We start from the raw sequence: 15,431 nt of genomic DNA, 5'->3' as shown, positions 1-15,431 counted from the left end.
ACTGGCAACCAGAGAGACCACTGGTGGAGCTTCCAGCAGAGACAGGAGAGAAGAAGAAAAAGAGATGAGCTATCTAAATAACTGCTGTCTAGATTGGGGAAAAGCACCCAGTGCTCCACTTACCCTGAGCATGTATCCAGTTCTCACTGGTAATCATGCTCTCAAAGGAAAATCCCACCCAGGCTAGGATGCAGCAAACTTATTAGTATCATGAAGAACTTCCAATGAGAAATGCCCTTCCCATTTCTCTCCATATCCTTTTCCTCTGCAAGGCACATGCCTAATTCTGTGACACTTGAAGGTTACCCAAGGCTCTTCTCTGAACTCCTATTATTATCTACATAAGCTTTAGCTGCATGACCTTCTAGCTATTAGCAAAACCTCCACAGAGGAAGTAACTGGAAGTCCAGCATTATACAAAAAGAGCAAAATTTAGCTAAAGCAAGCATCCTGTTTAAAATTTACTGAATGACCTAAGCTCAGGAGGAACAAAAACAAATCCAACTTCACTATACATACCCCAAGTAAGACCACAAACACCCAAAGGCTGCTGGGATCTAGTTTTATTTATTTATTTATTTATATTTTTATTTTAAGTACTGAGAACTTAACTCAGAGATGCTTCACCACTGAGCTATATCCCCAGTTCTAGTTAAAGACAGCATCTTGCTAAGTTGATGGGTGTCTCGCTAAATGTCGAGGCTGACCTCAAATTTGCAATCCTTCTGCCTCAGCTCTCTGAGTCAATGGGATTACAGGCATGTACTAAGGTGTCTGCTAGCCTGCTGCAATTTGGGGAGGGGTTGATTTACATACAAATCTTCAAACAGTCTTACTTGCCACTTTACTAAGATCAAAACAAGCCACCCCACACTGGCTAGACATTCCTCCTTCCTACTTTTACATTTTTCTAGATCTTCACTTCATACTTGTCCTTTTCTAAGCCCCTTCTATTCATCACTCCTGTGACTCCATGTAATCTTCCCCACTTAATGGTCTGCACCACCAGCCTTTTTCTTTATTCCTTTACTACCAAAATGCTGACACAGCCATCCTGGCACCTTCTTAACTGCCCCATAATCTGGCTGACAGCTCAGAGTCAGTTTCCATGTCATTTTCCCTAGGGATGTTGCTTTGGTTTCCCATTATCAGGAAGTACTCATTTCTTCTTTCCAACACCCCAGCGCCTTCTTTGTATCTCTTTTCTTGGAACACTAAGTACCCACCTAATATTACAGCAATTTGTGTTCATAATTTATCCTCCCTACTGTCCAGTAGTAACTGAATCTGATTTATCTTTGCAATCCACTATCAGTTCTTTATAGAAAGTTAATAAATCCTGGCTGAATGAACCTATGACATAATATAAATGATAGAGCAGAGATCATGACCATGGAACTAGGGAACAGGAGATCTGATGCTGTGACCATAGATGGACACCTCTCCTCTCTGGACTCAGCTATCAAACTGAGGGGGTGGAATAAGTCTCTCCAAGGTCCATTCTAGCTCCAACATAACCTGACATGAATTAACATCAACCAGTATAGAAAAACAAGAACCCAACTCATCACCCCAAGTTCCTGGTTTCTTTTGATCTAAAACCCAGGTTTTATTTTTGGAGAAAGTATCCTAGAGGAGCTGAACAACTGTGGAAGAGATGAAACAGGCAGGGATCACTATCTAATTCCCAGGCTCAGTCCTTGGCAGTCACTTTCATACCATGTCAGGGTGGCTTCAGCAGCATCCTTTACCCTCATAGATGCAGGGTTTGGCTCCTTATCTCCTTTGTACTTGACCTCTTGCTCACTGTTCTTGGACTTACTTCCTGAGATACCCAGTTCCACAATCTCCAGTACTTCCTTAAGACAGTCCTAGGAGCAGGAAAGGCAGAACAATTTTTATAATATACCTTTCTTATGAGAAAACAAGGAGTATATAAAAATACTAACAGTGGTTGTATTTTGGTGGTGGAGCTTCAGGTTCTAATTTTCTTTAATAGGTAAAAATTAATATCATAGTAACATAATAAATCTTATACCTCTCCTCCAAATTTCTCTTCAAAAAACTAAATTTGCAGGTTTAGAGAAAAGATACTAATTAAAATTAAATTAAATTAAATTTTTGTATCAGTCATAATTTCTTAAAAATTATCATGGATCAAAAACCATGAAAGAGAACAGTAACTCAAAACTTTGGATAGCTTAAGACATATTAGATTATCTAATATATCAAAGGGAAGTTAATGAGTGATCAACTTTTTTGGGGGGCGGTGAGGGCAGTAATGGGAACTGAACCTCAGGGCATTCTATCATCGAGCTACATCCACAGGGCTGGTCTTGAACTTGTGATCCTTGTACTTCAGCCTCCTGAGTCACTTGGATTATAGGTGTGCACTAGCACACCAAGCTGTTCACATATGAACATGGGAAAGTTATGTACTATTCAGTCTACTGTTTTTCCTATTCCCATCCCTACCTTTCCCCCTTCATTGACTAATCCAATGAATTATGACTAAGATTTTATTGTTGGGGGAGGGTACTAGGAATTAAATCCAGTGGCATTTTACCACTGAGTTATATCTCCAGTCCTTTTTATTTTTAATTTTGGGACAGGGTCTCGTTAAATTGCTAAGGCTGATCTCAAACTTGCGATCTTCCTGCCTTGGCCTCTTGAGTCAAAAAGATTATAGGTGTGCAGAAAAGTGACTTAGATTTTATCAACAATAATATTTTTAAATTATATAAAGATCTCTATAAACACTAACTGTGATAGCTCTTCTTTTACTTTCACTGAATTCTTATAATGCCTGCTTTCCTATAAGGACTAATGGCAGGGAAACCACACTAGTTATCTGTGTCTACTGAAAAGTGAAAAAAATGTCTGTGAAGTAAATTTTTTAGATAAAAGCAATCTTTACAGATAAGTTGTGCTGTGCTCTAGCATTCCAGGCTAGCAAATCAATTGCCCTTCCTGTTTTGGTAATAGATGCTCAAAGTGTTTACTAGATATTTCCAGGATAACAACCTTTCAGTAAGAACAATATTGATAGGTCAGATAAATCAGGCAAGTCTCCTTTTTAAAAGAACTTCTCTGTGGGTTACTTTGCAACCAACTAGAAGTATGACAACAGTTTATATGTTGTGCTCAAAATAAGAAGAGTTCTATTAAAATCTAACAAGTATATTAAAAGTGTGATATTGTATTTAAATTTATATATTCTCTTATACAAGGCATTTGCCCCACATACATTTCTATTTCTACTTAATGTTTTAAAATTGAATAAACTCACCTTTTCATCAAGCATATCAGGGTGCTCTGTCAGCCAGACACACAGACACTGAAAAGCTGCCACTATCATGGAGTGCAGATCCCGGGAGTGAAGAGGAGCTGGCCGACTGCACTGGTACACAATGTAGCTGCACACAGAACTGATGGCTCGCTTCCGGTCTCCTGAGTCAACCATCACCTTCACCTGAGCATGTTCATTTGGGGAACAAAAGCCATTAGCAAGGAACCACTGTGCCAATATCAAAGCATCTTTGTTGAGGCTGAGCCTATCTGAGAATGTGATATGTCACAGAAGGCCTTGTTTTATAAATATTATTTAGACAGAGAAACAACATGAAATATTTCAGATGTACTAATCACACTCTATAAAAATAGAGGCAGTTTTCAAAGTCTAAATGGTATTTCACTTTAGCATGGGTTTTCATGCCTAAATTCAATTCATTTGTGTCCATCTACTCCTCATCGCCAGTGACTGAAAGAATAGTTGGCAAGGGAACATGCACATCTTCAAGCCCCATAATGTAACCTCACAGAAATGCTCTGTGCTCTGCACCAGTTTGGTATAGTTGTTCAGAGGTATGTTTAAACTGCACCTATTTAAAGTGTACAATCTGATCAATTCTGACATAAGGACAAATCTGTGAACTATATCCATAATCAAGATAGTCAAACATATACATCACCCCAAAATCTCCTCATGCACCTTTGTAATCTTCCTCCCATTCCTCTTTGCCCCCTTCCCTAACCCACCACTGTTCTGCTATCACTATAGATTAGCTTGCACTTTCTGGAGTTTATAGAAATAAAATCATTCACTATGTGCATTGCAGCTTTTCCCTTCTACTACGCAGTAATTTTCAAATTTATCTACATTTTTGTATGTATCTATTTTTTATTCCTTTTTATTGTTGAATAGTATTCCACTTCATGAATATCCTAGCTACCTGTTAACAGACATTTGTTTCCAAGTTCTGGACATTACAAATAAAACTGCTATGAACTCCTGTGCAAATCTTTGAATGGATATATGCTCCTATAGTGGGAGGGAATGACTCAATCATAGATAGATATGTTAATCTTTTTAAGAAACTGCCAAGCTGTTTTCCAAAATTATTATCCAGTTAACATTCCCATCAATAGTTCTTTCATATTCCTCACCAATATTTGGTATGGTCTATACTGTTTGCCATACAAATAGGTCTGTAATGGTAAACTTACTGTGGTTTTATTTGTATTTCCCTAATAATACTAAACATCTTCTCATAGGCTTATTTGCATATCTTCTTTAGTACAATGTCTATTCTAATTTAACTGAGTTGCTTGTTTTATTATTGACTGATTTTCTTGGTGTTGTCTTGTCTTTTTAAAAGGTTTTATTAAGGTCTTTCTGAAGTAATATCCAAACTCCAGATCCAGCTGCCAAGAAGACCCTCTTCTGCGGTTGCTAGGGCATAGCAGATGGCTCTAGCTTCCTAACCTCCCATCCAAAGATGAGGTGGTCGAGTGCATCTCATCTTTCAGGTCCATGATGTTCAGTGGTCAATCAGACAGGGGCTTCTTATTGCCAATCTACTGCTTGGTCCCAGCATAGCATGACCTTCACTTTAACACCGAGCACACCCTATCTGAACAGCACCCAGTAAGCGTAAGTACCAACATAGCTGCTGGTATGGTTTGGATATTAGGAGTCCTCCAAAAGCTCATGTGTAACACAATACACAGATGCTCAATGGTGAGATAATTGGGTTATAAGAATTTAACATAGTCTACCCAATCCATTTCCTGGATTAAAAATTTGAATTAATTAATAGGTGGTAACTGTAGGCAGATAGAGGAGGTAGGTCACTGGGAGTGTGTTCTTGGGAATTATACTATCCCTGACAACTTGCATTCTGTGTCTGTGTGTGTGTGTGTGTGCGCGCACGCGCGCATACTTCCTAGTTGTCAGATATGAGCAGTTTTCTTCCACTATATCCTTCTGCCATGAGGTTCTGCTGTACTTCAGTTCCAGACTATGGAGTTGACTGACCATGGATTGAACCTCTAAAACCATGAGCCAAAATAAACTTTTCTTCCTCTAAGTTGTTCTTGTCAGATCTTGGTCACAGCTACAAAAAGCTGACTAACATAGCAGTTAATAAGGGCCCCTAAGTGGACTATCCACAAAGTTCATGATTCAGTTCATCCTTAAAAGTTGCCCTGACATGAGTTGGGCACAGTGGAGCACACCTCTAATCCCAGCAACTCAGGAGGCTGAAGCAGGAGAATTGTGAGTTCAGAGCCAGCCTTAGTAACTTAATTAGGTCCTAAGTAATTTAGCAAGACCCTGTCTCAAAATAAAAACGGCTGAGGATGTAGCTCAGTGGCTAAATGCCCTTGGGTTCAATCTCTGGTACCAAACAAACAATAAAAAAAAAAAAGGAGCAAGCTGCCCTGAACTATGACCTTGTTGCCCTTGACTCATTCTTCACAAGGACCTGCAGTACGTCTGCATGGTGAACCCTTCTACAACTTTGTAACATAGACTCTAGCAGGCTACCCTTACAGCAAAAAGTTTTACTTGCCCTCAGGGAAGCCAAATCTCTTCTGAATTTTATTTGTCAATTTGCAAGAACGGTTTCCTTCTCACAAGAACGGTTTGCATCCTAGAAGCTAAGATAATAATTGCTGTACTGGTTGATCACTTGGACCTCACTGTAGAATAGCCATCTTCAGTAAACTTCTAGTGAGAAACTCATTCAACTCAGCTGTGAAGATACACCATCATATGACAATTTCCTCTTCTTGGAAATTTGCACCATCACATTGTTGTCACAAACCGTCAAAAGGAAAGGGTATTATTGAGTTTTGAGAGTTCTTTATTGAGTTTTGAGAGTTCTTTATTGAGTTTTGAGAGTTCTTTATGTAATCTGGATATAAATCCATCATTAAACATGAGCTTTGTAAAGATTTTCTTCCACTCTATGACCTGTTATCTGAAGTATTTTAGAAGAACAGTAGTTTTTAAATTTTGATGAAGCCTAATTTATCAGTTTTTTTTCCTTCAATAGTGTAATATATAAGAAATGTTTGTATAACCCAAGGTTACAAGGAACTTTAGGCTTTACATGTAGGTTTAAAATTCATTTTGCATTAACCTTTGCACAAAGTATAAGTTTTATAAGATTTTTATAAGATCTTTGTTTTATAAGATTTTTTTTTTTTTTTTTTTTTTTTTTGCAGATGAGCCAATGACTTAGGTTACTAAGGCAGGAGGATTGCAAATTCAAGACCAGCCTGAAGAACTTAGAGACCCTGTCTCAAAATTAAAAAAGGGTTGGGAGTGAAGCTCAATGGTAGAGGTGTCACGTGTTCAATCCCCAGCATCTCACACATACACACATATACATACACAAACAAGGGTCTTTTTTTTAGATGAATAATTATTCCAGTACCAATGGTTTAAAAGACTATTACTATTCTTTTCCTTTGAATTACCTTTACACCTTGGTTATGAAAATTAGATGACCACTTAGTTTGAGTGTACTTTTGAATTCTCTATTGATTGGTTCAACCTATTCCAACAAACCAAAATGTTTGGATTACTAGCTTTACTGTACTTTAAATCATGAAATTGGTACTGTTAGCCCTTTATAATTTGGTAGATAGATTTGGAGCAGTGCTCCATCTAAGGCTAATTATTTCTTACTACTGAAAGTACACCAAAGGTCACAAGAAACAGTATCTGCTCTCAGTTCAGTTCTGCATGTCTCATGAATGGTTGTTCTTACTTTTTGTATCAGCAACTGCTCCTCATAAAACTGTTATGTAAACTCTAAGTGGTGGTGAGAACACATTAGGTTTTCTTGTAAATTGCCTATTTTCTCTCATGGTTTATAAATCACACCCTCTGATCACCTGTTCCACATCTGTAAAACGAAGACTTTAATGACAAAAGCTGCATATCGGCTTTTGCTCTCAAAGTACTTTATATAGTTCTTCTCATTTAATTCTCACAACACCAGGTCTTAGATGCAAGATAATCTTGCCCATTTCATTTAGATACTCGTAAGGATATGAATAAATTGGAACCGCTGTACTCTGCCAGTGGGGATGTAATTTAGGAGGTGTGGAAAACAATATGGCAGTTGGCCAAAAAGTTAAACACAGAATTACCATATGCCCAGCAGTTTTACTCTTCAGTGTATACTCCAAAGAAATGAAAATTGTTATTCAAGCAAATACATGTAGACACATATTCACAGCAGTACTACTGACGTTAGTTTAAAGACACAAATAGCCCAAATATCCATCAACTGATGAACGGATAAACAAACTGTGGTATATACACTCAGCACAGTATTATTTGACCATAGAAGAAATGAATTTCTGGTAGACACTACAAGAGGAATGAGACTCAAAAAATCATGTTAAGTGAAAAGGCCAACATGAAAGGTCATATGTTATAAACTTTCATTTATATGAAATGTTTAGAAAAGGTAGATACATGGAGATAAAAATGCAGATTGGCGGTTGTCAGGATGGTCAGAAGGACAAGAAAGCAACCACTTGCAAGATAAAGAGTTTTCTTTTGGAGCAATGAAAACAATTTGGAACTACAGGTATTGGTTGCACAACACTCTAAATGTACTATCAGCTACTGAATTGTTCCCTTTAAAATGGTTAATTTTATGTTAGTGAATATCAACTCAAAAAAAAAAAAAAAAAACTTAGAGAAGTGGGATTGGTCACCCAGCGCTAAGATTCCACAAAACCAAATAACTGTGAAAGAAATTTGAACATGTAGTTGATTTTCACTTATCTCTAATAAATGGAAGACAGTAGTCACAGATAATCCCAACTGGCATACTTTTGGATAATCACTCTTTATAAAACCAAGCCATCCTATTATTATGAACAAATAAATAAATAGCAAATATTTAAATGTTTTCTGTAATTTAACAGAAATACATTCTTTGAATATTGTTTTAAAGTACAGTTCATTTTGAAAATTTCACTTGGAGGTTCAAAGTTGCAAACTTTGGATATAAATTATGTTTGAGTATGTCCAACATTGCAATACCCACATCAGAGGGGTCAAAGATACAGAAAAAAAGAGCCAGGGCCCAAGATTGCTGGGCTAAAATAAAAGGAGTATCCTCCTCACCTTTGCCAGGCCAGAGAGGAGCTCTAGAGCTGCCAGTGATATGCTCATGTCTTGCCGCCACTGGGAATTGAGTCTTTGGGTGACGAGATGAATGCTGCGAATCAGGAGCCCGGCAGCTGAATCTGTATTAAGAGCTAGGATATAACCCCAATGCCACATCCCACAGGGAGGGAAAACAACTAAGCATTAGTAACGAGAAGCACAGCATTCCACCAGGCACAGACCACAGCAGTCACAGTGAGCACGAAGGGCACCCACACAGCGCTATGTTCCCCACCCCACTGGCCTGAGCTCCACGCCTGACAGACAGTGCACAGGGCACGCAAGCTGGGTCAGGGCCGTTTCTAGTCCCAGCCCACAAACTTTCACACAGACAATCATGGGACCTGACAGTGTCAGTATCATCTTATAAAATGTTAAGTCTTAAAATTTCTAAATTAACAACACATAGAGTATTACATTTTCAAAAATAATAATGAAAAGGCCATCAAGTATTTTCTTGGAATTTTACAAAGGAAACATTCAACTTTTACAGCCCCCTCAGATGCTGGAAAATACTGTAAGGCATCTGTTAAAATTTCTTGCAGGGTTCAAACAATCAAAAATCACATGCAATGCCTTTTCAAACCCACTTTAACATTTAACTCTCTAAGACTACTTTAATACTTCTAAAAAAATTTAAAAATCAAGCCACTACATTTGACTTCCAATTTTATATTTAAAAGTAATTACTACTTAGCTAATAGTAACTTAGGAGAAATTAAAATTAGGACAAATTAAATTGAATTTACAAAGGAAGCTTTAGGGACATTATACCTGTCGATCCTATCAGAAAGAGGGCAGTGACAACAGAAAAAGGAATGATCATTAAAGAGAGACATTCATGCGACACTAACACAAATCCGGATTTCTTAGTAAAAATATTTTATGACATTACAAGCAGAGATCACTAACACCAGTTCAAAATGCTGAAACAAACAATAATCACTTCAAACATTTATATTAGAACACATGCAGTAAAGCAAAAATATCTTTTAAGTTATTTTAGAAAGCATGAAAAATAAACAAAATTTCAACGTAGAATATACCTAGATCTACATACACAATGAATAAGGTAACAATTTAAATAACTTTCTTATAAATATAATATTTCATTGTACTGAATATCCAGATAATGACTTTATGTATCTGACATGCTTAAGGATACTTATTGTAAACAAATCACAGAAACATGTCCCATGAACTCATGACTCTAGCTCATGAATTTTCCAGATGATTATAAAACTAAACTCACATCCAAGAAACTAAATATAATCCTAATCTTGTTGGATGAACACTCACAGATTCAAAACACTGTTAGTATTTGTGTGTAGAACCATAAAGTTATATACCACAAATTCACTGAATCTATAAAGTAATTGCCAAGATAAAGGACATGGAAAAAATAGGATGCTCTGCTGGCAAATGTAGAATTTGGAAAGGCAAAAATGTTTCCTTACCCTTGCTTAAAATTTGTGACCAATGTACTTAAACTAGGGCATAGGATATAATAAGGTACGTAAGTTTTCCCATTACTGCATGCTCCATCACTTCCCTTACCACACTGCAGTAACAGATGGACCATATCTTGACCCTATATCACCAGCACACGGACAGAATCCCGATCACGCATTATAAACATCTATGAAATCTAATGAACTACTCCGAATACAACCACTAAAAGCTGTATAAGTTATTTGTTTTTTAGACTAGTATCATCTTTCTTATACTTATGTACATAACATTTTATATTTTAGTTGTTTGTTTTAAAAATCTGAATATTTAAATTTTGTTTTAGTTTTTCTTAAATAAATCTAAGAAGTAAAGAAATTCTGTAAAACTCTGACTAAAAAACAAAATAGCTTACCATAATCCCTCAGGAGAGCTTGAGCAGGTCTCTCACTGTCAGGAGTTGTGGGCTCTGTGCTTCCACCACTTGCTGAACTAATACCACTATTAGTGCGACTATGACTCTTCAGGTTATTTTCTCCACCACCCTAGTGAAATGAACATAAGTCAAGTATTTGGGGATTCCATCAGAATTTACAGGTATAAAAAGAGGTTAATTATTAAAAACTCTATTGATAAAACGGAATGTGACAACAAACAACACAAATGATGAGGGAATTAAAACTGCTGTGGTATTTCTGCACAGACACCATCTGCTAAAGGGTATGAAGGGTTTGACAGCTTGATAGCATTCAGTTTGACAGAAATGCTTTTTTGCTGCTGTTTACAAAGGGCCAGTCTTAGACCTTTTTCATCTTCACTAGACCTTGCTAGCTAATGACTTTAGGTCCTTAAAGATAACACTCTACATGCCTCCCAAGCAAAACTTCAAAATAGGAATACAATCTTAAAACAAATAAAACAACACTTGAGCAAAGAGCAGCAACTTTCAAATTATATTATAAACCAAAAACAATAGATTTCCTTCACTTTTTCCCATACAAATATAATTCATTATATCCAAATCAGTAAATTTTTTTCATATTTTGCTGCTGGGTCAGTAAATTGTTATTAAACATACACTGAGACATGAATGTAATTTCCCTGATAATAATTTGATCATCCGCCTATATCCACCCAACTCACCCCAGTATACTCTATTAATTCCTCTACTCCCCAGCCTCTATTCCAGTATAAGGATCATACAACTTGAAGAGGGAAACAAGAGGTACTGAAAATCTCCGGGAAGTTTTTTTGATTTAAAACATTAGTACTCTGGGGGATCTGTAAACTTTGATCCGAAGGAACTATAAAGAGATTATAAATAGTTCTTACACAATTAAAATTTTTAAAAATGAAAAGAGTAAAAGACAAAAATAAATAAATAAATAAATAGTTCTTACATTTAGATCAACTAGGGATAGCAAAAATTATGGAGTAGGAGGCCTTTCCTAGATTATTTAAGCTGCTTAATCACAATAGCAAAACAAGTAAGAGCTTTAAATAGGTACTTTCCAGGAATAAAAACTGGATTTAGCTGGAGTTTCTGTCATGCAGAATCTCCTAGGGAACTGATGTATAGCAGATGACAAACCAAGAGGTAAAAAAACATAAAAAAATATATGATATTTTAAAATATTATCTTTCTAACTCAATGAGCTGCATTTACAAACAAAATACCTTTAAAATTACAAGGACAGATATTCTGGAAGGTAATTTAGACAAAATCAGAAGTTAATCATCTCTGATAAGATTACATGTTGTAAAAAAAATATATATTACACGTTGTGTATTTCTTACCATCTCCATTTGGCAACCAATGGCTTCTAGGAGTGCAGAATCTTGAACAATATTTAACATTGCCCCTGCAATAGAAAAAAGTATTTTATATAAAATAAGTGATAAGAACACTAAAATGGCTCATATGATTAAGAGCAGAGATAAGAACATGATTTTGGCTGCACTTCCTAAACTTCTCCAAAAATTACTAATAAATCTGTTGACTGGTCAGTAAAGATAAGAAGAAATCACCCAATTCTGATTTGCCCCCAAAGCTTTAAAATCCTTTTTTTTTCTAAAATTAATTCAAAAATCAAAACTTTTCTTTGTATAAAGACATGCCTACTGTCAGATGTTTTATAACTGTCATGAAAGGGCAGGTGCTAGAATCTCAATTACCATCTTCAAGGGTAATACAAACTAAGAAAAATATGGAATTTTTTTAATCTTTTTTTTATTAGCTACACATGACATTACAATGAATATGGAATATTTTTAAAACCAGGTTGTGGTTTTTAAATATAGGTTTCTGTAGATGGGTAAAAAACTTAGAGTCTACTCCAAGTGTAATGGGCAGCCAGTGGCACGGAGACTGGCCTTATCTAGCTTATCCTTTAGAACAATGATTCCAGATTAAGTGGCGAAGATACATCTAGCAGGACATGAAAGGAAGCAGAGAGACCAGGCAGAAGGCTCTGATAATTAAATTATGTAATTAAAATATGATAAGCTCAGTCACAGTTTCTAGGAGTGAGATGGTAAGATTGATTGGGATGTATTTTGAAAATAGTATGGACAGAAGAAGACCTAGATGTGTTGTAATGAGGAAAAGTGAAAAATTAAAGACAGGCGAGTCTTAATTGAGTAATTAGGTATAACAGAGGAAGTCATTTACTGAAGTGAGTAAGCAGATTGGTGAGGAACAGATTTAGGGCAAAGATGTGAAAGGTAGGCAAGACAGGCCCGAGTTGCCTATCTTTCAGATATATAGGTGCTGATGTTAAGTAGGCAGCTAGGAACACACTGAATTGAAAGGATATATTTAGGCTGAAGAATGTGTGCATGTGTGTGTGTATGTGTGTGTGTGTGTGTGTGTGTGTGTGTGTGTGTGTGTGTGACTGATATATATATATATGAGATATTTGAAGCTATAGGATTAATGAGACCACCTAGAATAAGAGAGGCAAGGACAGAGTTTTAGGGTTTCCAACTTAGTTCACTGTTAGTAGAAAAAGAGCTAGCAAAGGACACAGAGAAGGAAGATAAAATTAAATATAAAGATAAAATTAAAACCAGGTTAGTATGATATGATAGGGGTTACAAGAAAAAAGTGTTACTAGAAGGAAACAGTGGTCAATCAAGTCAAGTGCTGGTAAGATTATGACAGCAACTTGATCATCAATTCTGGCAAGATGGAGATCTTTGGGAACTTTGATATAAATCGATTCAGAGGAATCCTCGGGTCAAAAGCTTTACCATAGTGATCTAAACAAAAAACATGAGAGGCCAAGAAAATTGGGTACAGAAAACTAGTTTTGATTTCAAAGGTAGAAGAGAATGGGGGAACAGCTAGAAGAGGTAAGGCATCCAGGGAGATAATAACAGGGCATATTTGTATGCCACTATAAATAATCTAGTGAAAGGGGAGAAACTGATCAGATAGGAAAGAAGGTAAGAGTAGTAGCACTTGAGAGTAGCCTTGAGAAGGTGAGAGCAGCATTTAGGACACAAGTGAAGCGACATTCCAGCAAGCTGAAGCAACGTCTGTCTATATCCCTGCTACCTGCACCTTTGCTCTCTTCACTATGGCTACACTGGCATCCTCACTTGGCTCAAACACAGGCTGCTTCCAGATTGTTTGCCACTGCTTTTCCCTCTGTTTGGCATCCTCTTCATCCCAGGTATCTGCATGACACTCTATCTCTAAGTGAACAGCCCCCTCTGATCTGCCATGTGGCACTCACACAAAACTGCCCTTCTCTATCTCCGTTTGCTACTATGTTTTCCCTTCCCACGTAATACACGATCTTATTTATTGTTTGCTCCTTGTCCTCACTAGAATGATTTTTGTTTATTTTGTTCCCTGCTGGATCCCAGAGTCAAGGATGGTGCATGGCACATAAAACATAACAAAACTCAAGTATTTGTAATGAAAAAACAAAGAATAAATTTTGGATATGTTGCAGGTAGTTGGTAGAAATTATGAATATGAGATAATTCTCTCTCTTATTTGAAACAGGGTCTCACTAAGTTAGGACTGGCCTTGAACTCACTACTTTCCTGCCTTAACTTCCTATACATGCATACACCACTACATCCAGCTTAAGCAAATTCTCATCCAGTGCATTTTTGCTGAAATAAGCAGCAAGGTCATTAGCTAAGTGTAAGAAATAAGCAAAAGGCTGGAGATGAGGTGAGACAAATAGAAAAGTGAATTTACTCAGGAAATGTGGTAAAACTATCAAAGTTAAGAGCTACCTGAGATTTATAGTCATAAATCTGAGAAGGCTAGTCAGAAAGCCCTATTCTGATTATTTTCCTCTAGGACTATTCAACCACTAAGGTACTAATGTGAAATAAACAGGCAGTTAAGCAGAGCTGAAGTTTATAAATGTTAAGGGACATGGAATCTAAGCTGGGTAAGGAGGAAAGAGGTGAAGTGAGAGACAGTGGAAAAAAGAAGGGTCAATGGATTAAAGGCTGAAGCAGGAGGTGGCATGCCCTTTCCATAAAAGGCTAGGAAGTAAATATTTCAGACTGTGTACCATATAGTCTCTGTTACAATCATTCAATTTTCCTATTGTATCACAAAAGCAGCCACAGACAAAACAAGTACTACTGTGTTCCAATAAACTCTACTACAAAAATAGCAACCCAAGCCTACATTTTGGGAGCAAATTTTTACCACATACACATCAGATAGAGCACTAATCTCTAGGATATATAAAGAACTCAAAAATCTTAACACCAAAAAAAAAAAAAAAACCCACAAAGAACCCAATCAATAAATGGGCCAAGGAACTGAACAGACAATTCTCAGAAGATGTTATACTATCAATCAACAAATATATGAAAAAAATGTTCAACTTCTTGAGCAATTAAAGAAATGCAAATCAAAACTATTCTAAGATTTCATCTCACTCCAGTCAGAATGGCAGCTATTAAGAATACAAACAACAGTAAGTGTTGGCGAGGATGTAGGGGGAAAAGGCACACTCATACATTGCTGGTGGGACTGCAAATTGGTGTAGCCAATATGGAAAGCAGTATGAAGAATCCTTGGGAAACTGGGAATGGAACCACCATTTGACCCAGCTATCCCACTCCTCAGTCTATACCCAAAGAACTTAAAAACAGCATACTACAGTGACATAGCCACATCAATGTTTATAGCAGTCAATTCACAATAGCTAAATTGTGGGCCAACTTAAATGCCCCTCAATAGATAAGTGGATAAAGAAAATGTGTTATATATACACAATGAAATATTACTCAGCATTAAAAGAGAATAAAATTATGGCATTTTCAAGTAAATGGATGGAGTTGAACAATATTATGCTAAGTGAAGTTAGCCAATCACAAAAAAACAAATGCCAAATGTTTTCTCTGATATAAGGATGCTGAATCATAATGGGGTTGGTGGGGGAGCATGGGAGGATTAGATGAACTCTATATAGGGCAAAGGGGTAGGAGGGGCGTGGGGGTAGAAAAGACAGTAGAATGACATGGA

The 15,431-nt window shown here is 36.7% G+C and overlaps 1 protein-coding gene across 4 annotated transcripts in view; it reads right to left on the bottom strand.

The window, feature by feature from the left end:
• Ralgapb (Ral GTPase activating protein non-catalytic subunit beta) overlaps positions 1-15,431 on the bottom strand; it is a 106,502-nt gene that overhangs the window by 41,855 nt on the left and 49,216 nt on the right. For 2 of the 4 annotated variants that reach the window (XM_076851839.1, XM_076851841.1), the window contains 5 exons: positions 11,723-11,787; positions 10,341-10,470; positions 8,435-8,568; positions 3,290-3,472; positions 1,720-1,871 (listed from right to left, as the gene is read on the bottom strand). In XM_076851839.1, the coding sequence (XP_076707954.1) occupies positions 1,720-1,871; positions 3,290-3,472; positions 8,435-8,568; positions 10,341-10,470; positions 11,723-11,787 (664 nt within the window). The remainder of the gene's footprint in view (positions 1-1,719; positions 1,872-3,289; positions 3,473-8,434; positions 8,569-10,340; positions 10,471-11,722; positions 11,788-15,431) is intronic. The other 2 variants (XM_076851840.1, XM_076851842.1) reach the window with 1 other exon arrangement.

The sequence above is a fragment of the Callospermophilus lateralis genome, chromosome 3, assembly GCF_048772815.1.
Source record: "Callospermophilus lateralis isolate mCalLat2 chromosome 3, mCalLat2.hap1, whole genome shotgun sequence".
NCBI classification, from domain to species: Eukaryota; Metazoa; Chordata; class Mammalia; order Rodentia; family Sciuridae; genus Callospermophilus; species Callospermophilus lateralis.
The sequence above is the reverse complement of the archived record's forward strand: the minus strand, read 5'-3'. Positions and strand labels throughout refer to the sequence as shown.